Genomic DNA, 25,355 nt, shown 5'->3' with positions numbered 1-25,355 from the left:
GAACATACACAAAATGCACACTAAAAAATGCCTTTATATCATGGATTATCATTTTTTTTCATTAGTTTTTCTTTTTCTGTTGGTTTTTTTTCGGTTTGTTTTCTTAGATAACTTTTTTTTTGCCACTATATGATAACTGTACCAAGAGCACTACGTTTTACAGACACACACACACACACACATACTCGCATACAGACACACACACACATACACAGACCAACTTTTACAAAGGAAATTTTTGTTAAGTTTTTAACTTTTGCTTTTTAGTAATTTTCCGTTTTTTTTTTTGGAGTTTTTTTTTATACTTAGTTTACTTAAACGTTCGTATTGGCCTATTGCGCAGTTTTACAATTACAAATTTCGACACTATGAGATCTTAACTTCATCATAAATCATCGTCGATTATTTTATGATTATTTTTTTTTTGAGGGGAATCCCCAATCTCTCTAAAATGAAAATACTATGAAAACTGTGCGCTAATTGTTTGATTGTGAATGGTTTCTTAGCTGACAGCGTTGCCAGATCGTTAGCAGAAGTTATACAACATGCGCTAATAGAGAGAGACAGACAGAGAGAGAGAGTAGTATAATGCTCTTCTTTTATCACAAAAAGTGTTCAAAATTTTGAAATTAAATTTAGAAAGCTAACAGAGAGTATGGAAGAGAGAAGAATAGAGCGAGCGAGCGAGCGAGCGAGATAGACAGATAGAAAGTCAGAGAGAGAAACAGATATTGCGCCTGCTGTACAATTTTTTATAGCTATATATATGTATATATATATATATAAATTGTAGATATTTATTATGTATATTTATATAGATTTATCGACTTGACTGATTTCTTATATTCCTTTTTGATTTGATATTCTTGTTATTTGCTGTTATAATCGTATTCGTTAATCTAGTAAAAACCGTTTTGTAATCTACTGCAAAAAGTACAGTTGCCGCCGCGCACAACTTTACCTCAAAAACTATCGATAACGCACAAGAAAGTCAAACTATTGACTTCTATTAAAATGCCAAAAGTACAGTGAGTAATTTTAGACGTATCTCAGTTATATATCGAATTAGCAACGCTCTAGTTGCTATCGATAGCTTTGCTGTTTGTGATTTTGACTGCTGTTATCGATAACTGTTTCTTCATTCTTTTCAATTATTGAATTACTTGCTTTTGCTTGTTTATTTATGCATATGTAAATATCGTTTTATTGATTTATGTAAGTGCAGCTATGTGGCAACTCTAGATTTGTATAATTATCGATTTTGTTATGTATTTTACAAACTTTGCTCATACTGTGTTGGTCCAGTTATTTTTTTTTATTTTTCATTACTTTTTTTTGCAAATTCGCTATCGTTATCGATAAGCAATACAATACAAAAGAATGTGTGTGTGTGCGTTGTTGCCATTTTTCAATTTGGCAACGTTGCCTGTTTTCAATACGATTTTTTTTGTTATTTCTGTTTTTTTTTTTGTGTATTAGTTTTAAAAACTACCGACAACAAAAAAATATAAAACTACGCTCCATTTTCGATACCACATCTAAAAATCGTTTTAAAAATTTACGTATTAGCCAAATCATCCAATCATCGTTATCGTTATCGTAATCGTTACTTTGCCGAGCTGCTTTTGTTAGTCAAATTGTTGCTGTCAACATCAAATATATATATATATATTTCTATTTATTTTTATTTTTTAAACATACACACATATGTAGTAATGCATATATGTATTTAAATATTTAAATATATATATATTTTATATATATTTATATTCCGTTTATGTACAAGTTTTTAGCATTAAAACTGGTCTTTAAATTAAGTAAAGTTACGAAAAAAAAAAATGTTGTTTATAATACACATATATATATAATTATATACATATGTATATGTATTTGTATTTGTAGTAGTTATATATAGACATATATAAATCTATATGCATATATAATCGTATATCAAATAAAATATATTAAGACTGCATAAAAAATAAATTAATTCATTAGTACAAACTAAATAAGCTTAAAGTTTTAAATCATTTGCATGGGTTAACAACAAAAATTATCTTATACAAATAGTTGAAAAAAAAATAATATTATAATATTTATGTATACAGTTACATGTATATATAATGTAAGTGCATCATTTTCATTTGTTTTTCTTTTCTTTATTTTTTTGCATATAATTCACTTTATGTATTTTTACTTGTATTTTCTTCTTGCTTTTGCTTGCTTTTTCGTCTCTCTTTGCCGTAAATTTTGCACAAAAAAACAACGAGTAATTGAAAAATAAAATAAAAATTGCTCTTTCACTTTTTGACGCTGCTAAGTATGCTACAGTTTTTTTTTAGCATGCCTGATCATTCCATTCTCTTTTGCTTTTGGTGTTTTCTTTCTTTTTTGTTATCTACTTGTTGTTGTTTTTGTTTTTTGTTATTTTCTTTTTAAAAGTTACAAATTTTGTTGTTGCTTATGACTACAAATGTTTGCTGTTGTTGTTGTTGTTGGTCGTCATGGACAAAGCGCCCGCTGTTGCTGCGACGCCGGCGTCGCGGTCGCCACCAAAAAAAGAAGTTTACACCTCGCTCCGCCGCTCTCTCTTTGATCTGCTCTCATCGCTGCAGATTGCCTGCAGGCGGCAGACGCAGAGAGTGGCAAATGTGTGTGAGAGAGTGGGAGTGTGTGTGATTGGTTGACAAAGAGAGAGAGCGTGCTGATCCAAAGTCACACACACACAGACACACAACTCTCTCTCTTAAAAGTGCTCCAAAGCTCTGCGCAGCTTTTTACAATAAAATGGACATTAAGACTCGCGCTCCTTCTTCACCTTGACCTCCTCGCCCAATATGGTGGTGATTTCACCCTGCATAAATGCCCACGGTATGGTGGAATTAGCAAGCGGGCAACGTTCACCACTTGGACAATACACCTCATTGCCCAGACCCTAGACATGGGTTAAAAGAAGACAGCATTAGTAACATAACAGAGAGTGTGAGTAGTGATCGATAGTGTGTACTTACATTTTGACGCTTGATGCTCTCGCGACTGCAGGGGAAACAGAACTTGTGAATGTTAACCGATGGACACTGCACGAAATGCGTATCCTCGAGACGCTCCTGGCACAGGGTGCACTTGAGTGTGGCATTTTGTGCTGCTGCTGCGGCGGCCGCTGCTGCTGAATTTGGCGCTGCGCTGCTGCCGGGCGCATTGCCTATGCCGGCTGTGCTGCCGCTGTTGTTGCTGCTGCTGCTGCTGCCGCCGCCTTGACTGCCGCTGCTGCCGGGACCTGTGTTGACAGCGCTGCCGCTGCCATTGTTGCCACCTGGTCCAACAGTGTTGCCACCACCGCTGGCACTGCCATCGCCAGTCGACACCGCATTCGGATTAGGTGGCAGCGACGAGGGTCCAGCGTTGCCAGATGCAACATTATTATTATTACCACCACCTCCTCCTCCTCCACCTCCGCTGCTGCAACTGCTTAGTGAATTGCTGCCACCTCCAGGTCCACCCAGAGAGCCGCCAACGCCGGCAGCGCTGCCCGCACCAAGGCCGGCAGCGACGGCGGCCGCTTGAACGGAATTCGAGACTCCGACTTCGCTGCTTGTGACGGTTGTGCTCGACACGTGACGTGATCCCGACGAACGGCGACCTGACGATGATCCTGCAATCGATAAATAATCGATTAATAATTGACAAATAATCTATTGGTAGTCGATATGTAGTCGATATATTATCATAAAGTAGTTGATACGTTAACAATAATTAATCGATAATTAATCGACGATTTATCGATATTTAATCGATAATTAATCTAAACGTTATCGATAACATTTTCAACTACATTTTTAATTTTTGAAAACTTACCCGAACTATTCGGCGAGTGGACACTGCGGGGGGGCAATGGACCCGATGGCGGGCTGGAACCGTTACGTCGACTGGCCGGAGACAAGTGCTCTGCAATATAGTAAGCATTGGCCACTGTATTAGGTTTAGTTTCCGACAGAATACTTTTCGTTTTAAAAGTTATATAGAACATAAAAAGAGAGTGAGCTTAAAGCTTAAATGATTAATCGTTAGTGTGCATATAAAGCACAAAAATTGCAACAATTTAAAAAGATTGAGAAATTGACATAAAAGTTGCAACCTTTGAACCAAGTGGCGTATTTCCAAAATCTAAAAATGTTTATGATGTGTGACTTAATACTTTTTATATGATACTGAAGGTATTGATATTTACACTGGATTTTTATCGCTGGTTGTAAGAAACAAAAAGGGAGAGTTGGCTTTAAGCTTTAGTGAGCTGATTTAATGTGCTTTCGAAGCAAAAAACTTTAATTAAAATAATTGAGAATCAGTTTGAAAGTAATATAATAAGAGACCAAGTTATAGTAGGCTTTAAGCTCAAAAGAGTAATTTATAAGTCGCTTTTAAGACTACGAATGAGCTTATTTACCAGAGTCAAGATGATACTGTTGAAGCTTAAAGCTTCACATAGTATTCATATTTTTAAACCTTTCAGATTTTTCCAATATTATCCAAATAGAAAGTAATTTTTATAGTGAAAATAAACCAATTTAATCTAAATTAGCTATAACTGTAAAATTAAAAAGCTGTCTATTTTTAAAATTGTGATATCCTCTTTCTATTACAAAGTTAATTTACATTTTACGTAGTTTTTACATGCAGTTATAAGAACCGTAATCGAAACTGAACCTTAAACCGGTTTTAACCGATTGAAATTGTTAACCGTGCTGAAACTCACTGAAATTTCAAGAACTAGTTCCGAAACTAAAATTTCTCTTGAAGCAATAATGCTTAAAACAAAACAAGCGTTTATTGAATGCAAAAGAATAAACAAACAACTATTTTGGGAATTTGTTTACGAAAAAAAAGAAAGAGAAATATTTGCTATGCCCACAATTTACTATATCGAAAGCGCACTGTATGTAAACAGATACTGAGCATTAAAGAAGTGTAAGCACATGTTAAACAAAATTATGTACAGTGGCTCACAGCCTATTTGACCCACTACATTTTTAGCAGGGACCGCAATAAACAATTATGTTTGAAAATATTGCAGCACAAAAATGTCTTTAAAAAAAGTGGGAAAAAATACACAATCTATATTTTTGTACGACAAATTCAAAAAAACATGATAAGCTTTTATTTTCAATTATTAGTTTAAAAATTATTATTTTTTATTATAAAAATTGATAGTTATAACAAAATTAGAAAAAAAATAACACTACATTTTATGTTTTAATTTTTTATTTAAATGAAATCATAATATTTTCAATTTTTATTTTAAAAATTATACTATTAATTTTTTTAAAATTAAAAATAGCATATTTTATAAAGTAAAATGATTTTAAATTCAACTTTTATGTTCAATTTTGACAGGTAATTCTTAATTTTAAAATAAAAATTGAAAGTCAAGCTTTGTAATAGAAATTGAAAATAAAAGTTTCTTTGGCTTAAAAGATATTTGAAGTCAATTTATAAAACTTGACAAGTAGTTCCAATTTTTAATTTCTCTAAATTGGAATAAATGGTAAATATTTTTATATTTATTATTATATAAATTCATTTTGTTTCTTAAAAAAAATATAAGAATAAAAAAAAAATTTGAATTTATTTAATTTTATTTTTTTTTTAGTTGTGGGTCAAATAAGCTGTCAGTCACTGTACGTGTGCTTTGATGTTTGTATAGATGTTTTTTATTTATGTTTACAATATTTACTTAATGGCGGCTGCTTTCGATTTTTCAAGCCAATGAATCAAAAAAAAATAAATAAATAAATTTAAAAATACATAAATGAAATCATTTTCATTGCAAGATGTTGTTGTTGTTGTTGTTTGTAATTTTAGAACTTGGCACGAACGTTTTCAGTCTATATATGTATGTATGTATACAAACACACACACAGACACACAGACAAAAACAAAAATTCTTGGCAACAGTCGCGCAACAACGACAACATTTTCATTCACCAACAGCGGCAGCAACGTGACGTCAGAAAACAACACAGTGTGCAGGTTGCTGGCCTCACTGGGCCGCACCGCAAGCAACAACAGCAACAACAAAGACAAAGACAACAACAACAATAGAATCTTCAACCAGCTGGTTTTTTGCAAGCGACGCGACGTCAGTTGGCAAACTGCCAACAGCAGCAGCAACGCCAGCAGCGACACGAACACAAGCACGAAGACGAAATAAAACGAAACCAGTTTTGTTGCTGCTGCTGCGCATACGTCACAAGGCAGCGACGCATGCAGCGACGCAAGAGCGAGAGAGCGAGCAAAACGTAGAAGAAAAACGTGCAGAATGCAGTTGGATGAGCCGGTTTTTTTTGTTTTTTTTGTTTTTTTTTTTTTTTTTTACTTTTTATTTCTTGCTTTTCATTTTCTGTAAGCATGCAAGCGACAAAGTTAGCGTTTGTGTATGTATACCAAACACGAACACACCCACATACACATGCACAAACATACATCCATACAAATGCATGTGTGTATGTAGATGAAGTTTTGTTTTGACTATTTGCTTTGGCTTTTTTCGTCACGCAGCCGGCTCGGTCGCCGCGTGACTTGCCGAGCGTCGGTCACGCCAATTAACATCACTGCGGACGGCAGTTCGCGTTAGTGACGAAAGCAGCACGAAGGGTGCGAAAGGCGACTAACTATATATACAGCTAAGTTGGAAAATTTGCTACGACTGTCCGATCAGATCGAGTTATATACCGATCGACAGGTTTAGTTCTAACTTACAAAATGGCGTACTAAAACTTTTTCTAACCAACCTGGGTCATGAGATACGGGGGTGTAAGTGGGAGGGGAAAAATTTTGATAATTGCAGCTTATGGGGCCGTTGGGGCTTTTGGTAAAATTTTTATTTTTTTAAAAATTCTAATTAAAATACGCGTCGATTGATACCTCAATCACCCAAATCCGATAACTGGTTCAAAAGATAAATAAATTTGAAAATTTTAGTGGACTTCTCAAAATGAAATGAAAAGTCAGTTTGTTTGTCTGTTTGTCTGTTTGCATCAAAGCGCTAAAGAAGCTTAAATGTAATGATGGAGATTGATTCCTTTTCAAAAATCTAGAAATGTTTGTTTTACGACTTTTTCAATTTCCCGCTAGTTTAGCGGGAAAACGCTAAATCCCGCCAAAATTGAAACCTCAACAGTTTCCAAACCATAGAAGCTACAGATATGTTCTATATATCATTAGAAAGGTGTGTTTGAGGGCTTTTAGGCGTACCTTTAAACTTTTTTTCTAAAGTACTCAGGTAACATTTTACAGGTGAAATAAAGTTTTTTAGCTTACATTTTGGCGATTTCTGACAAAACGGCTCTAACGATTTTTGTTAAATTCTAATATGTTGTAATACGTACAATTTCGCGTTTTTTGGTATATGAAACATAAATTTTGGTTGAGGGGTTCGGAAGATATTACCTGTTAAGTGAATAAATACATTTTTCTATCGGTCGAAAATCACGTTTTAGTACGAAAAACTTTTTGGTTTTATGAGATATCTCAACCAAAATGATACAATATGCATTTAACTTGGTTTTATATATTCTGACCAAAGTTGGTTCAAATCGGACCACTATATCATATAGCTGTCATATGACCGATCGGGTCAAAATTAGGTTTTAGTATGAAAAACTTTTTTGTTTAATAAGAAATCTTAACCAAACTAATACAATATGCATTTATCTTGGTTTTATATATCCTGACCAAAGTTGGTTCAAATCGGACCACTATATCATATAGCTGTCATAGGACCGATCGGTCCAATATTAAGTCTTAGTATGAAAAACTTTTTTGTTTTACTAGATATCGTAACCAAACTAATAGAATATGCATTTATTTAAGACTTATATATCCTGAACAAAGTTGGTTCTAATCGGAACCACTATATCATATAGCTGTCATAGGACCGATCGGGTGAAATCCAAGTCTTAGTATGAAAAACTTTTTTTTTTCATAGTAAATTCGGGGTCTCCGACAGTAGAGTATGCTCGGCTGTAGCAGCGCGAGCAAAGCGAGTAGGGGGCGGAGCCCGCTAGTTTTTCTTTATAATTAAAGAAAAAAAATTTTTAACATATGAAATACGTTCAACAACTAAATTTTTATATTTTACTATTTGCTTGCATTAATGATAAAGTTACACTGTCAAAAGCAAAAGCAATTGCAAAAATTTCTGATATCCCACAAAAAAAACCTCTACACGAGGTAAAAGCAATTTCTAGACTTTGATATCAATTTTGACGACAAAATTCAGTTTAATCTGTTTTAAATAAAATATAATTAATATAAAAAACGAAAATTGGCATTCGGCACTGCGCAAAAGTTATTTTTATGTACAAAGAAGATCACCCTTTTACTCACAGTGCACAATGCCAATTTTCGTTTTTTTATATTAATTTATATTTTTATTTAAAATTTTTAGATTAAACTGAATTTTGTTCGTCACAAAATTGGATATCAGAAATTTTGGGTCTAGAAATTGCTTTCGTCACTAGACTTTTACCTCGTGTAGAGGTTTTTTTTGTGGGTACATACATACAAATAATTTATATATGTACATATATATAAATATGTAGGTATATAAGAATCCATGTACATACATAGAGACATAGGTTATGTACATGCGCAAACTGCTGCTGCAACACTTAACAGAGCGCGCAGACATTTATCTGTCGCTGTTTAACGTTGCGCTGTTTAACTTTGCGACTGTTAACTTGATGCTGTTACTTTGCATTGTTACTTTTTGCTGTTAACTTGGCGCTGTTTCTTTGCATTGATACTTTGTATTAGCACTTAACTTAACAGTGCCACTGCTAACTTGGCGCTGTTACTTTACTACACATTGCCAGTTAGCTTGGCGCTGTTACTGTGCATAGTTTCTTTACTATACATTGGCGCTGTTATTGCTTTGCATTGTTACCTTACTATACATTGCCACTGGTAGCTTGCCGCTGTTACTTTGCATTGTTACTTTACTTTGCGCTGTTAACTGTTAACATGCTTGCAAATGTATTCAAAACACGCGCACGCGTAGCCACAATTTACTTTTGCTGCTGCTGCTGATACTGAAAATACAAATAAAAAAAAAAATAAACAGAAGAAAAAAAAACGTAGCCAAAGGAAACGAAACTGAGCTGGGCTTTAATTTGATTTTTATTTTTAATTTGTATGCCTAGCGGGGCTGAGCACATTGCTCAAATGTCGACGACGCTGTCAGCGGCGCACAGTGGGCTGCATACGTAATGTTATCGTCTGCCCCAGAGTGCTGTTATGTTTATTTATTGAGACTAGATTGTGTTGTTGTTGTTGCTGTTGCTGCGTGATGTTGTTCTTCTTCTTCTTATTGTTGTTGTTGTTTTTGCTCAATTGGCAAGTCAAAAAACGCGCACAGACATCGCAATTTGCTGCGTCGCCGTCGACGTCGCAGTGAAGCACAGTGGGGACTATTTCTCGTTTTGCATTGCAAATATCATATGTTCTGAACCAGTTAAGGTATTTGAAAAAATCTAATAGAAAACTAACATTTACTTACACACTCACTTTTTATACTTTAACAGCTACTGTAAATCAGATTTTTATCGAAAACTTGCAAAAAGTGTACGAAATTAATTTTTTTATAGGATCCGCAAAAGCTATAACCTTTTTTTTTATGTATACATTGGGTAAGAACAAGAAAATCTATCAAAATTATTCAAACACAAATTTTAAACATTTCTAACACTAAAATTTAACGTATTTATTATCGGGATATTTGATGATTTTTTTTTTGTTTTTTTTTTTTTTTTTTTTTACTATTTCGCCACTTTTTTTGGTCTGCAGCCCCACTGTGCGACGTCATGTGCTGTGTGTGTGGCCTTCTCAGTAACGAAACGTGGATATTTATAGCATTTGTTTATATTTTTTTTTGCACGCAAATGTGTAAAAATAATAGCAAAAAAAAATAAATAAATAAATAAAAAATAACAATAATGAGCAGTCATCACAGCATCAGCGCTAATAAAGAGCGAGAGAGTAAGAACGAGAAGGAGAGAGTGACAGAGAGCAGCAAAATATGCAAGCGTCGCATGCACAGTGGTTGCAGCTATGCAATTTGTCGATTCGCAACTTTAGTTTAAATTCGCAAAGTTCACACATGTGAAAATATTGAAATAATTTCGAAAATGAGCAATACAGTAATTAAAACCAAAATAGATCAACTAAACTGAAATGTTACACATTTTCAATTTGTATATTTCTTCATTCACATTAAAAAATCATAAATTTATCCAATGTGAATGCAGCACACGCAATTTCACTAGCTGATTTGTTGTTGGGGCCTCTTAGGTGAATCTATTTTTGTTTTCATTTCATTTCAGAACTTTTCCGTCTGCTTTAGGAATATTTTTTTTTCTCTTTTTTTTGCACAAACATGAATCATTTGTCAATTCTATTACAAATACTTACAAAAAAAAACAAAAACATATTGTGAGCTGAATAATTGTTGCCTTCTTCACATGAATGAATAGGAAGAAGAACCACACCCCAAATGGCGTGAGAGCTCTACATTTTTACAACTACATAGATCTTTCATATATGTAAACATTAATAGATATTTTTATACAATATACGATTTGTAGAGCGCATTTGTTTACATTGTAAACATGAAACAGTTGTGCGTAATTGGAAATTATGAATATTTTCTAGCTCTGGCACTTAATGGTTTTCTGATTATTTCAAGTACCCACTCATAGTTCGGATCTCTCAAATGATTTCCGTTGATAAAACCATTTCATAAATCATAAAAAAAAATAACAAAAAAAAAGTATACTTATATGGTTGAAAGAAATAAAAACCCCGAAAAAAAAAAACACAACGCATAATCAAAAATAAACAAACTACAGAGACAAAGCGTGTGTTGTGCCTCCATGGGGAATGCAACCATATATAGTAATCGTATTATGTATATGTTCCATGCGCTATCAGTCACAGTTGGCCATGGCGATAAGATAGTGGCATATAGAGCCTCAATGAGGCACCTCACGATAAGATAAACAAAACAGCTGTGTGCATAAAAAACGCACCAAAAGCCAACGAAAGTGGAGTCTACAAATACATACATATATTGAAAAAGACTAATAATAACATTAAGCCCTATTTTAACAAAAAAAAATCAACAGAATGAGCCTTTTTCGAGCCCTTTTGGTGCTTAACAAGTGATTACAATTCAATTTCAATTTCAAAAAATTCGAAAATGACTCATTCACAAGCTTAAAATTGAGATTTATTGAAAAATACTCTAAAATTATTGAAAAAGCCCTCTGCATGCTTAATAGGAGATTAATCTTAGGCGTGAATTCAATTAGATTCGAAAATGACTCAATATTGTGATTTATTAAACAAATAGTCTCAAAAGAATGCAAATATGAATCGAAATTGAGCCGAAACCGATCAAGAAACATAAAAAAGTCTTTTTAGAGCCCTTCTATTAATTAAAACGCTATTAATCTTAAATGCAATTTCAATCAGACTCGAAAATAACTCATACATATGCTCAAAATTCTTTTTTATTGAAAAAATACTCTTAAATTTTTGCAAATATGACTTGAAAATAGGAAAAAACAGATCAGAAAATGATCCTCTACCAAAAGGCTCTTACATAATTAGAAAATGAGCCCATATTTAAGAATTTAAATCGAAAAAAACACGAAATGTGTAGAAAAATTTTAAAAAATGCTTTCTGGGATATATAGTAGGCTCTTTCCATATCGCTAAGCTGCCTCTTAATGTTTATGGACCAATGCGAATATAAAACACATGACGTCGCTTTCAAATGGAACGAGAACAACAACAACAACAAATCGGACTGTAAAATATGGTAGAGAAATGCTTATCGCAAGTCAGTTTTAGAGCTTGAGCGTATTACGCATGCATAACTTATCAGTTATGTGCTAAACAGCTACATACATACATACATATGTATATACTAAGCTATAAAGCCGCATGGGAATAAAATACGAGGAAAGCCACAAAGCGTGTATACAACATGATGTAGAAAGTTCTATTTAGAAACATGCATGTATATGTACATATTTAAAATAATTGTGTAGCGATAACAGATTTATTGAAAATAACAAAAAAAAAATATATATATAATTAATCTGAAATAGCTGAAATCAAAAATTCAGCTGTTATCATGCCAAGTGAATCGATTGAGTTCATTGTCCGGTTTTCCCCACCCCTCAAACAAATAAAAGAGAACTGCTTTTTAAGCATAGTTTCATTTGATAATTTATGTGAAGCGATATATCATTGATAATTGTATAATATGTAATCAATATTATCGAAAACTAAAACCATTCAAGCTGATAACAATTTATCGTATTACAAAAAAGCTGTTTCACAACCACTGTGCTCTGGTTATTGGTCTGTTATCGAGCAGTTACCTGCTTATCTCTTCCACTGTTGTTACTGATAACAGCTGAGATATCATATTTGTGTGGATAAGATATGTCAACCTCATGATACGCACACATTCGCTTATCATATTCGGGGTCTAACAAAATCTGATTTGTTCACCGACAACTAACAAAAAAAAAAAAACATTGTCACTTTCATTCATACGTATGTATGTATGGTCACACTGTGCGCACACACTGTGATGCATTTAATCAGCAAAACGCAAGCAGCGACGTCAGCGTCGACACACAAACACACACACACACACACACACACATGCATAACAAAATCTCACTCTTTCGCTCTCTCTCTCTGCACGCCGCACTGTTCACGTGTTAACGGTAAAAGTGCCGCGCTGCATTTTGATGCTGATTGACAAGAGAGCGTGCCTAATTAACACCTAGAACAGAGCAAGTGAAAGAGCGGGAAAGAGCGAGTTGTAATATACACAATGAAAAATTTCTTGCAATGAAATGGTCACTCTAATCTAGATACAACAACAAATGCAATGTAGAGCGCTGAATGAAGACGACGACAAGACAACGCAGGGGCAAGAGAGAGACAGAGAGAGTGGGAGGGAGCAGTGAGTGCATGTATAGATACAGACGTGTGCAAAATAATAGCAACCGCATAATTTACAAGTACAAATAATAAGTCATTTAAAGACATAGTATTTTAAAATTTAGTTAAAATACAAAAAAAAGTTCAAACTCTATTATTTTTTAATTAACATTTCAAGTTGAAAATAAAAGAAAATATTACATTTTATGTAGAAGTTTAAGTTTAATAATCACTATAATCACAATTAAGTTCACTTTTAAATTTTTGATGAACTATCCTAATAAATGACCCTCAAAAAAACTCGTTTTTTCAACTCGATCTATTATTACTTTTTCTTATTGGCGTTTTTAATTTAACAAGACAAATGTTGTGCTAGGAATTAAATCATAATAATAAAAAATGCAAATAAATACAATAGTTTAAAATGTAGTGCATCAAATAAGCTGTGAGCCACTGTTACTTCAAATGATGTTTCATTGGAGTAGGAACATTACAATTATAGTAACATTAATGTTATTAGAAGTTGTTCTTATTATTTTGCACACGTCTGTAGGTATGTATGTATTTATGTATATACGCATGCATTATGTGCTTGAGTGTAAATGACGCTGCTTCTGTTAATGTACATACATATGTACATATATATATATGTACATATTTGTATGCAGAGTTTTTGTGTATGTATAACACAAAGTTTGTTATATTTTTAGTACACACACACATTTGATTTTGGTAATGAAACATACGTATACACACATACATAGGGAAAACGTAACGTAAATACACGTAATAAGCAATAAGCAGCGTAAAACGTAAAAACACAACAGCAACAACAAGAAGAAAAAAAACAATTTATGCACAGTGATGCAAACTCAATTTATTTATTCATTTTTTTTTTTTTTGATTCATTTATTTTTGTTTGACTTATCAGAATATACATTTAAATTAAAAATTAAAATTTCAAATTATGAACATTATCTAAATGTCTAAATTTGATAAAGAATAAAAAACAAATTAAATGCAATGCTTTATAAATAAAACTTTATCAGCATTATATCAATGAAAATTGTTTAGTGTCATTATCAGCTAGCAATTAAACTCAAAAATGCAATGGGAGTCATCAATGAAAATAAGCTTGGCCCCACAGTTAACACATACGCATGCACACACACACACACAAGATGACGGCATCAAATTCTAAATATATTTTGTTGCTGCATTTTGCTGAGTATTCAAGTATGTATAAAAGTATGTATGTATGTGATATACAATTCACAAGTTTGTATGTATGTATGTGCATGTACGATTATTGCAGTTCGTTTCGTATACTAACTAAAAATTTATCTACACTGTTTGCGGTTCTGCGTATGCGCATATATCTATGTATGTATGTGAAACGTTGTGTGTGTGTGTGTGCAACTTGTTATCGCATAGCGTAAAACAGCAAAGAAGAAGAATTAAAAACCAAAACAAGTTTAATGACGTTTTGCGCGCGCACACTAAAATAATACAAATAAAGAAGAATACGACAAGGCATACGAAAAGTAACAAAAAAAAAAAAAAAAGCAGAACACAGTAAAAGCAAAAACTCGTTTAGCCCAGTCAAAAAAACAACAACAGCTAAGCAACAACAGTGAAGAACGAGAGAGGCACAGTTACAGCAGCAGCAGCAAAGAGAGCGAGAGAGAGACACAGTTACAGCAGCAGCATCTGAGTCGAGAGTCATCGACAGCGATGCGATGCACAGTGTGGCCATCACTTACATATATTGAACCAGTAAAGATATTTTAAAAATTAAAAAAAGCGTTCAATAGAAAACTTAATAGTGCTTTAAATAAGTTTTTATACAGACTGCTTAGATGACACTGTGCTTTTCACCTTTGGAGTCAAGCTTAAAATTATTTCCTGTGTATATTTAACGAGTATAAATATCGTACAATTTATTTTTTCATTTTTAAAAAACATAAATTTTTTCTTTGTTAAAATTATATTGCTAATGCCTTCAGACTTGTGTACTTTTTAGAATTAATTTTCCTTTTTTTTCTGGTTTTATTTTAAATTTTTATCTTAAAGCCATTTTTCTAGTTTTAAAACTTGGACTTTTGCGGTTTCAATAATTTTTCTTGCGCATATTTAATCATAATATCATAATATATTTTTAAAACCTCAATCGTACATTTTTCAAACACATTTTCCTTGTTATAAACAAATTGATAATGTTTCATTTTTAAGAATTAATGACTTCAGACTTTTCATTATTTAATTTTTTGTTTTTTTTTTGCTTTTCAGGTTTATTTTAAAATTTTTTTTTTCAAGTTTTACTTTAAATTTTCTGAATCTAAATTTAAAATAAACAACATTTAATAAATAAATAATATAAAAATCAAATATATTTCTATTTTCATGTGATTTTTAAACCACAATGATTTTGGCCACGTTTTTTAGCCTGCGGTCCCAGTGTGCAATGTTGACTTCGACTTTTTGCACGTCTGTTTTTATTACATTTACAGTCCTTTCGGTTTACGTGCGTATTTGTGTGCGTGTGTGTGCGTTCGTGCATACAAGTGTATGGGTGTGTATGGGTGTGTGTGTGTGTGCGTGTGAGCTTGTTATGTATTTTAGCTTTTTAGTTTTGTGCGCATGTCAAGCAAATGGCTTTTTACGGGCAAGGGTTGGCAGCTCGTAAGGTGCCGCCGTGTCAAACGAGGGTTGCGTCGTCGTCTTGCAAAATGCGTTGACTTCTAACTATACAACTGTGTGGGTGTGTGTGTGTGTGTGTGTTTGTATGTGTACATATTTAGATGCGTGTGCTTTTACGCGTGTTTGACGTTTTTGCGTTTGAATCATTTGACAAATGCACATCTGCAAAAGATGCTGTCAGTCACATTCTATCTCCCCCCTTCTCCCTCACACAACTACCCTATCTTTTTGGACATTTTCAGGTGAAATTTTTGCATGACTGCGTTTCCGTACGTATGCATGTCTCACGCACACACGCACACGTACACACACACACATGCACGCACGCATTTGTTGTGGCCTAGAAGCCTGGAAGAGCTCGTTCGTTCCACAGAATACAACAAATAACAACGGGCGCTCAACTGCTCCCCCTGCTCGCTTTGCTCGCTTGACAATAGGATAAAATAAAAAAAATTATACCGATTCTTTCTATGGCAGCTATATGATAAAGTGAACCGATTTAAACCAAATTTGGTTAGAATGTGTAAGACCTACTTAAATGCATATTCTGTCAGATTGAGATTGAGATATCTTAAAAAACAAGGAAGTATTTCATATGAAAACTTGATTTTCGACCGTTCGTTCTTATGGCAGCTATATGATATAGTAGTCTGATTTGATGCAAATTTGGTAAGGATGTGTAAGACTAACCCAAAAGATGTTAAGATATCTTAACAAACAAAATACTTTTTCATACTAATACTTCATTTTCGACGGATCGTTCCTATGGCAGCCATATGATATAGTGATTCGAAACAAAAATAAAAAACCTACTTGACCTGAAGTCTCTAGTTATTATAGTCTCTGAGATCAAGGGGTTTTAACAGATTAATGGATAAATGTATGGACAGTGCTTTATCGACTCAACTATTAATACTTATCCAAAACATATATACTTTGGGGGATCTGTGGGAGACTTTCCACTTATATCTATTGAACTAATTTGTTTTTTTTTCTGGCCCAGACTCAATATAATTACTTTAATATTATATATATTTTTAAATAAAAAATTTATGTAACTTTTATAATTTTAAAATCATATTTCCTTATATAATTTTAAATTAAATTGATCTTCTGTCGACTGCTCCTATTTTTTTAATATACTCTCACACCAAATTTCACACACATGTATGCAAGAAAAAAATGTATACCAATTAAATCGATTTTAAAAGAGTCATCAATATTATTAATACTATTATAATGAAGCATTAGGTTAGCTATCTAATCTTAAAAAAAAAATAAACTATAATTAGACAATCTTTTCGATGATAATTATAATTAATACAAAAATCTTGTCTGAATTCTATCCTACCACGAAGTTTAAGCTGTTTATATAATTATCTACAATTTTGTACAATTTAATTTAAAAGAAAAAAAAAAATGTTGCTGTTTAAATAAATCTACAAGTGAAAAGTTAGATCTCCTTATATGTTTATCATTATTCAAATGTAAGGCACATGATACTAAAAATATTTTAAAAATTAATCCATTGTTTGTTCTTTTCACATTTTCGTAGAAAAATTCAATAACAAACATGACTATCGGAATTTTATGTGAATTTTTTACTAAACAATTACTTTTTATTTTGTAATAAGCCTCTTTCTAACTTGCTTTTTGCAGCCGTTGGGTAACGAGTGAAAAAAAGGTTGCAACTGCAACAAAAAAAAAAAAAAAAAACAACAGGCAGCGGACTCAACAGCGGACAAAGTCAACGCAACGCGGCTGCCCGATAAGCGGGCACTGATAACAGTCACTGATAAGAGAACATGGCCGTCTGTCTGTCCCATTATCTAATCGCTGCTCTGTTTCGACTTATCAGTTTTTTTTTTTCGACTGATAAGCGGTAATAGCACAACTCATGTCTTCCTATCTTCTATAACTCTTCCTGTGACTCCGCTCTCTTTCTATCTCTGTCGCTCTCTCTCTCTCTCTTTTTGTCGCTCTCTGTCACTGATAAGCTTTAATCAGGCTCACTCACTCTGCTTTGGGATTTGTGCCAGTTTGCAGTGGTCGCTTATCAGGGACTTGTGTTTGTAAGCGCAACCAAATCTTCGGTCCATTTCTGTTTAAATCTTTACGCTATTCGAACTATTTTAAAACCAATTTCCAATTAAAAAAAAAAAAAAAAAATAGACGACGCTGTAACTGATAACGATTGGAGTAGAACAGAAATTTCCGCAGTTATCATACTCGATATGCACCCTAAAAATCAATTTTAAATCGGATTTGAATCGATTCGCAAAAGAATCCAAGTTTCCCAGCTCTAATTTTGACTTTGAAGCCACTTCATGAACACTACACAACACTAGTTGAAATTAGTGATGTAAAACCACTCGATATATTAACTTTTAGAGAATCTATATACAGATATCTATGCAAAATAGTAAACCAAATTCGTAATCCACTTTCAATTCTAAGATGTTTTTATATAGTTCTAAAATCAATTCCTAGTTTCTAATTTTTGAGTTGAAAAATGTTTGCTTTCCATGTTAAGCATATTTTTATTAGCATATCTTAAGTGTTATTAGTTCGATCGTTATCAATTTCCACGGGCGGAAAGTTATCTATGTAATAGATGTCAAATCCTTATGTTTCTCTTTATGGCACTGTCTTTTTTAAATGGAGTTTAGACCTACCAGACACCAAATTTTTACCCACAGACTCCAAATGCGTTAAAGCAGGTCAAGTTTATTTTAAATTTTTGACACGCCCCCTTCCTCCTCCGCAAAAACCACCACACCCACAGTTTTAAAGATCATACAGTTTTTATGGCAATTAACGTTATCTATTAATATTATCTGTAAAATCACTTAGCCGCAGCAAGGTCGGACAAGTAGAAAGGCAGTAATAGCTAACCAAAGTAACTAATAAAGTTATTATTTCAATACAATCGCCTAAAAGTATGCAGTATATTTTATTAGGTAGTATATAAGTAAAAAAAAAATTATATAATCCTATAAAAGAATGCATAATTAAACTAAATAAGTTTTTAACTTATTTTATTTCAACAGCAATGATATTTTGACAATGTCGAATTTCAATCTCCGAAATCTGAAATCCGACATCTTTGTACACAAAAAAGACCTTTGCCCAAAACTTTGTGCTGACGAAATAGTTATTTATTTGACAAAATGGATTTTCTCCTAGCATTTCATTTAATTTTCCAGCTTTTTAAATTATACAAATTCTAGCAATATAAAGAAAAAGTTGTAGTAGCTAAATCATTTTCTAAATTTGCTAGATTTATAGCAATTCAAAAATGTTTCTAGATTTTGCAATTAAAAAGCTGCTAAATCTAGTATTAAAATTGCTTAAATGGCAACACTGAATGGAATGTGGAGTGTGGAATGTAATGGAGATGGTTAACTTAGCTAAATAATTTTCTAAATTTGCTAGATTTATAGCAATTCAAAAATGTTTCTAGCTTTTGCAATTAAAAAGCTGCTAAATCTAGCAATAAAATTGCTTAAATGGCAACACTGAATGGAATGTGGAGTGTGGAATGTGGAGTGTTTAATGTGGAGTGTGGAATGTAATGGGGAGGGGGTTAACTTACCGCCCGCTTTGAAGGTGGATGCATCGAAGCTGGGCGCCCGCACCGGCTGCTGTTTGTCGCGCAAGTTGAGCTGCCGCTCGGGAACATAGCTAACGGGCGCTGGCAGCGATTCGCCACGTGTCAATGGCGGTCGTACGCCGGTCGGATCATCCAGGGCGCTGCGCTTAACACTTGACGGTCCGCCGCCGCTGCTGTTGTTGTTGTTGTTGCCGCTGCTGCTGCCGGCAGCAAGTTCAGCGACGCTAACGCCGACGCCGACGCCAATGTGAGGGGGACCATGTTGTTGTTGTTGTTGTTGTTGTTGCTGTTGATCGACATCAACATCATCGGAGGGTGGACGCTTTAAGTTAACCGAGAGAGCTGGCAACAGTGTAGAGTTGCCACCACCACCGGGTGCTTGCTGTGTAACGGTACCTGGTCCGCCAGGTCGTTGACCCCCGCTGGGCGGCATATGTGGGTGGGGTGTCATATGGGAAATGCGTACGGGTCGCACATCCGGCGTTGCCTCCAATTTAACCGGAAAATCCATTAGGCTATTTCCAGCACTCTGTTGTTGTTGCTGTTGGGGTGGGGGTAACGGTGGTCCTATGCGTGGCATTTGATAAGTTGCCACCGCTGCCACATGATGATGTGACAAGGATAACGGTCCCGGTCCCGGTACACCTCCACCCCCTGCGCTGGGTCCACCACTTGTGCTGGGCACTGTACCGCGATGTTGTGGCAGTAAGCCCGTTTGTTGTTGTTGTTGTTGCAGTACAACAACTTCACCATTCTCATGCGCACGCTTGCTGCTGGGATGCAAACGCTTCATTTGCCGGGCGGCATCCAGAACAACCTCAATGCGATCGGCGCCCTCATAATTAACACAGCCACGGCACACTGCCTCCGAAAAGTCATTGATCATGGCCCATGGCATGCGTGGTAAATCGCACAGATAACAGTGCTGACGTTTCGTTTGCAGCGACATGGCTGAGAGTGTATGTGTAAAAAGGGTCGTGAGCGTAAAGGCGCGTATGAGAGCGCGTTTGAGAGTGAGAGCGCGCTTAAGAGTGAGAGCGCGCGTGGGAGTGTGCTGTAGTTCAACTGGAAGTCGAATGGAATGCACTACAAAAGCGCGAGAGAGAGCGAGAAGAGAGAGGCTTGCAATTTCTGCTGCTGCTGCTGCTGCGACTGCGACCCAAATTTACGCGCGCAACTCGACCCACTTTTTTGGCGTCACACACACACACACACGCGCACGAAAAAAAAACAAACACACAAATTTTATGCTGCTCTCTTTTAAGCGCCGATAAACGGCTTGATTAATTAGTGCCGATAACAAATATCGATACAATTGTTTAATAATGGCGCCTGCAATTGCTGCTGCTGCTGTTGTTGTTGTTGTTGCTGCTGCTGCTGATGTTGTTGTTGCTCTATAAAGTACCGGCAATTTGTTGTTGTTGTCGTTTTCAACATTGCTCTTTGGCTTTGCTCTTGCGGCTTGTTGTACATTTTTCTTTTGTCGCTTTTAGCGCCTTGCGCTTTGTTATTGATTTTCGCTGCCGCTGCTGCACACACACACGCACACACACATGGCCAGCAGTACTATTATTTTACAATATTATTGTTTGCTTTGTTTAATACACTTTGAAAAAAATAAATAAATACAATTAGTATACTATAGTTGTAGAATTATTGTATTTTCCGTTTAATTTTTCTATTGCGCTGTGGCGCACGACACACACACACACACTGTTACAACTATGTATACACGTACGCGTTACGTTTTTCGAGACACACGCATACAGGCGTGCGAGAGAAAGAGAGACAGGGAGAGACACACACACGACACGTACACGAGAGCGTCGACGACGCGTCGCTATAAAATTGTGTGGGCAACGAAATACCGAAGAATGTTGAGCGTAAGCGTAACGTAACTTGACGCGGCAACGTTCGGCTACAGAATGATGAAAACGAGCGGTGCGCAAAGCAAAGCAGCGTAAAGTAAAGGCAAACAACAAGAAGGAAACAACAACAGCAGCAAAAAAAAAAAAGAAGCTGGCAACCCAGTGGTGAATACATACCTACATGTGTATATATACATAGGTCATGTAACTGCTGCAGTAGGAATGTTGATATTAAAATAACTAATGTATTTTAAATGTTTATATCAGGGACCCTAATTATTATAGGATTTATTATAAAACTCAAGAAATAATCATTATTAATGATTTTTTTTAATGATTACTTTTGAACAATAAAAAAAAACTTAAAAATAATCATACACTTTTTTGATCAAAACTGTCTATATACATATATTTCTAATCAAAATAACAAAATTGTGATAAAAAAAAAACCTCAAGTAGTAATCAATGAAATGAAACTCAAGAAATAATCATTAGTTTATTTTTTGCGTATAAATAATTATTATTTCTTGAGTTTTATTTTTTTTCTCAAAAGATAGATTACTCTTAAAGTAAAATTTTGGTATATTTCACGCTCTTTTAAAGATAATAAAAGTGAATGATTTTTTCAATTGAAAAAAAAAAAAACTAAATAATTATTAATTATAGTCCCTGGCTTATATTGAGATTATAAATGTTGATATGCCAAATTGATGTTTACTGTAATCTTGATGCAAAATTTTGTATACAATAATTATTTGTTATTATTAATGATACACATGATACTAAAATTGTTAGGGCAAGGTTTATTGTAATTGTTTAATAATATTAAACTGAGTTAATTTTTTTGCGATGACAATACTCTTTTTTCATTTACTGTATTTAGTTATTCGTTTACAATTTGTTTATTGTAATTGGTTTCAATGCGCCTTATCGCATTACAGCTGCACGCTAGCCAATTGGCAACTGGGTTGCTTGCTGTGTTTCATGTTGTACACATTTTTAAGTTCATGCGCGCTCTCGCTGCTTTGCTTGTGTGCGTGTGCTTTTGGCACATGCACACGCACACACACGTACATACATTCAAACGTACAGTGCAAGCTCTCCGATTGGACAGACGTTCGTCTTGAGCAGAGTCATATACAGTGGGTCGCAGATTATTTAACCCAGTAGCTATTTTTCTTTAACTATGCAGTGTTTTTATTGCTTAATTTAGTTATAAATAATATACATTCAAAATAGAATAAAAATAATTTGCTTAAGCTTAGACATTAATAAACAAATCTGCGTTTGAATTTTATTTATATCGTCTTCTCATTAATTTATTTACAACTTTAATATGTAAGAATAGGGTATTTTATTATTGCTTAATTCAGTTAAAATATACATACATACGTAAAAACTAAAATTTAACAAATTTGCTTAAGTTAAAACATTACTTAACAAATTTGTGCTTAAATTACATTTTTAGCTTCTTTCATTAAATGCTTAAATCATTAAATATTTGTTATACATATGTTAGTAATAGTAGTAGTGCTTTATTTTTAGCTTTTCTAAATTACAAGATAAGTTTATTTAAAATTGTATTAATTTTATTTTATTGAATAATTTAGATATAGCAAAAATAAAATGTAAATAATTTGTTTAAGCATTAGTTAACAAATCAAACATTATATAAGTATTACTTTCTTAAAAAAATATATTAATATAAAATTAGTCATATGTAAGAGTAGTGAATCAAATAAGCTGACAACCACTGTAAATTAAACAGGCTATGCTGTGTATGTTACAGCGAGTTGCCACTGTTGGCAAATAAATACATACATACAAACACATTTCAATATGTATGTTTGTCACAGCGTGCGCATGTATGACGCGATATATACATGCACACACAGCGCACTCACACAGTTACAGACAACAGTTGTGAGTCGCGTACGTGCGAGCACGTCATAAGCAAAAGCAAAAAGCAAACACGCAAAGCAAAAACAAAGGCAAAGCAAAAGGCTGTGACGATGCGGCGCGACGCTACGTCGTGCAAAAGGGGCGCGTTTCGTGTTGGGGGTTGAAACGAGTGCAAGAACAACGAGCATTTTGTATGTATACTATGTACAGATGTAAATATACATACACACATACATATATATATGGGCAGGCGTATACATACCAAATTGTGGTACATACATATGTACATACATTCATGCTCACATACATATGTATGTACATACTAACGTTCGTGTATCGATACACAAATGTAGACCTTGAATACGTAACGGCGCGTCGTCGCGTCGCTGCTGCTGCCGACTGCGACGTCGCTGCTACGTCACTGCAACTAAAAAATAATGATTGCAGTTGTTGTTTTTGCTTATTTGCAGCTGCTTCATCATATACATATTTAACAATGACGTGTGTCATTACGCATTTCTCAAGACAATTAATGCAACAAAAATGCAAAAGCAGAAAATATAAAAGAAATAAAAGTAAACTAATTAGCGCAAGCAGCTGATTGGATGGAATGCCCATTGACAGACAGCAACAGCTGACTTAACAGCTGTTAGCGTTGGCCAGCGCTGTAACAGCCAACAGCGCTGCTAAATGTTAATGCTATGCATGCTATTTACTATGCATGTGTATATGTGTATGTCTGTGTACATACTATGTTTGTTATGTATTTTATTTTGTGACCAGGAAACGTTAGAACTGCGCATGTACATATGTATACATATATTGTATGTGTGTGTGTATTGTGCCACGCCTCCTTATTGCTGGGCCGCGTGTGTGTATACCAATTGTCCTGGGACACACACATGCATACACATATATGTATGTATATGTATGTATGTATCTATCGATCGATATGCAGACCATGGTCTGGGACAAATTCCACGATGGATACATAGATACAACCTGTCGTTGTCGTGTTGCCCTTTATTTTGTGTGTATTCGCCAAATTGTTGTATTGAGCTTCCTGGAAGCAACAATGCGGAAAAACCAGATACACACACACACACACAACTACAATACAAGCCAAAGCTCAACTGGGCCCTGATTATAGCCGTTAATCATCTAATACTAGGGTATTTTGTATTTCTCGCAACGATTATAATTTTGAATTATAAATTATAATTTTTGAAAAATAATATTAAAAAATTAAAAAATTTCTAAACCGATCTTATTTTTGTTAACTACATATAAGAAAAAATGTAGTTTTAAAACTTAAAATTTAAAAGAAGAGAAGTCATGGTGTATATGCAAAATCTACCTTTGATGGGATACATCACATACATACCTTAAAAGTTCTTATAATAGAATACCATTATAATAGAATACCATTTTTGATGACAAACATTGCTTTTTATTATTACCAATCATTCAATTCAATTTCATTAGGATTTTATAAATATAACAATAGCTATGGCTGTTTAAAGATTTTAATCAAGATATGCGCCTAAATATATGCAGCAATTTTTGTTCCGTAGGAGTTAAGGATTCAAGATTTCATTGGGTATCTTATAGTCGGGCACACGCTAAAGCTTTCTTACTTGTTCTCCTCTGTTGTACTTGAAGTGGGTGTAAAAAGTTGTGTAGGGTATAACAGTTTAATGGGTGCCAGTGCACCCGTAAACCCGCCGGCAAATGATGAAGGCGCTGATAACGTTTCTTGATGGTGATGATGACCATTACTCATGTTGTTTATCAATAAATAAAAACTACATATAGTATATTATATATATGGGCTTTTGATGGAATCAAATGTATTTTTAAACATAATAATAATATATAATTATCAACTGCATACAAAAATATACGCAATTTACGTATTACTAAATTTATAATGTATATACATACATATGTATACATATATGCATGTATTTATAGTTAGTTTAAAGTTTAAACATTGAGAGGCGCACAGAAATATTAGCCAACAGCTGTTATACGGCTGTTAGCATAACAGTCAATATAACAGCTAAGCTAAGCAAATGTCTATTATTGTTATTATTATTATTATTATAAACATGTAAATCAGTTATTTAAGAAAAGGGCGGGGGGTGTGTCACATTATAGCAATTAATTGTAAGCGTTCTTTTTTTTATTTAATTTTAAATTTATGCCTAGACATATAAAGTACAATACAGCATGTATAACAGTTTTAACAG

General features: G+C 34.0%; 1 protein-coding gene across 2 annotated transcripts; it reads right to left on the bottom strand.

The window, feature by feature from the left end:
• Window positions 1–2,481: 2,481 nt before the first annotated feature.
• On the bottom strand, window positions 2,482–21,257 carry LOC117789832 (probable E3 ubiquitin-protein ligase IRF2BPL). 2 transcript variants are annotated; one of them, XM_034628980.1, is made up of 4 exons: window positions 19,316–21,257; window positions 3,856–3,969; window positions 3,012–3,652; window positions 2,482–2,935 (listed from the first exon to the last, which is right to left on the bottom strand). In XM_034628980.1, the coding sequence occupies exons 1-4, from the start codon at window positions 20,280–20,282 to the stop codon at window positions 2,795–2,797; spliced, it is 1,863 nt and encodes a 620-aa protein (XP_034484871.1). In that variant the 5' UTR covers window positions 20,283–21,257; the 3' UTR covers window positions 2,482–2,794. The 2 variants fall into 2 exon arrangements, with proteins under 2 accessions (XP_034484871.1, XP_034484880.1); XM_034628989.1 differs by having other exon boundaries at window positions 3,856–3,945.
• Window positions 21,258–25,355: the final 4,098 nt, after the last annotated feature.

Source organism: Drosophila innubila, chromosome X (genome assembly GCF_004354385.1).
Source record: "Drosophila innubila isolate TH190305 chromosome X, UK_Dinn_1.0, whole genome shotgun sequence".
Classification (NCBI taxonomy): Eukaryota; Metazoa; Arthropoda; class Insecta; order Diptera; family Drosophilidae; genus Drosophila; species Drosophila innubila.
This window is presented reverse-complemented; position numbering and strand designations above follow the sequence as displayed.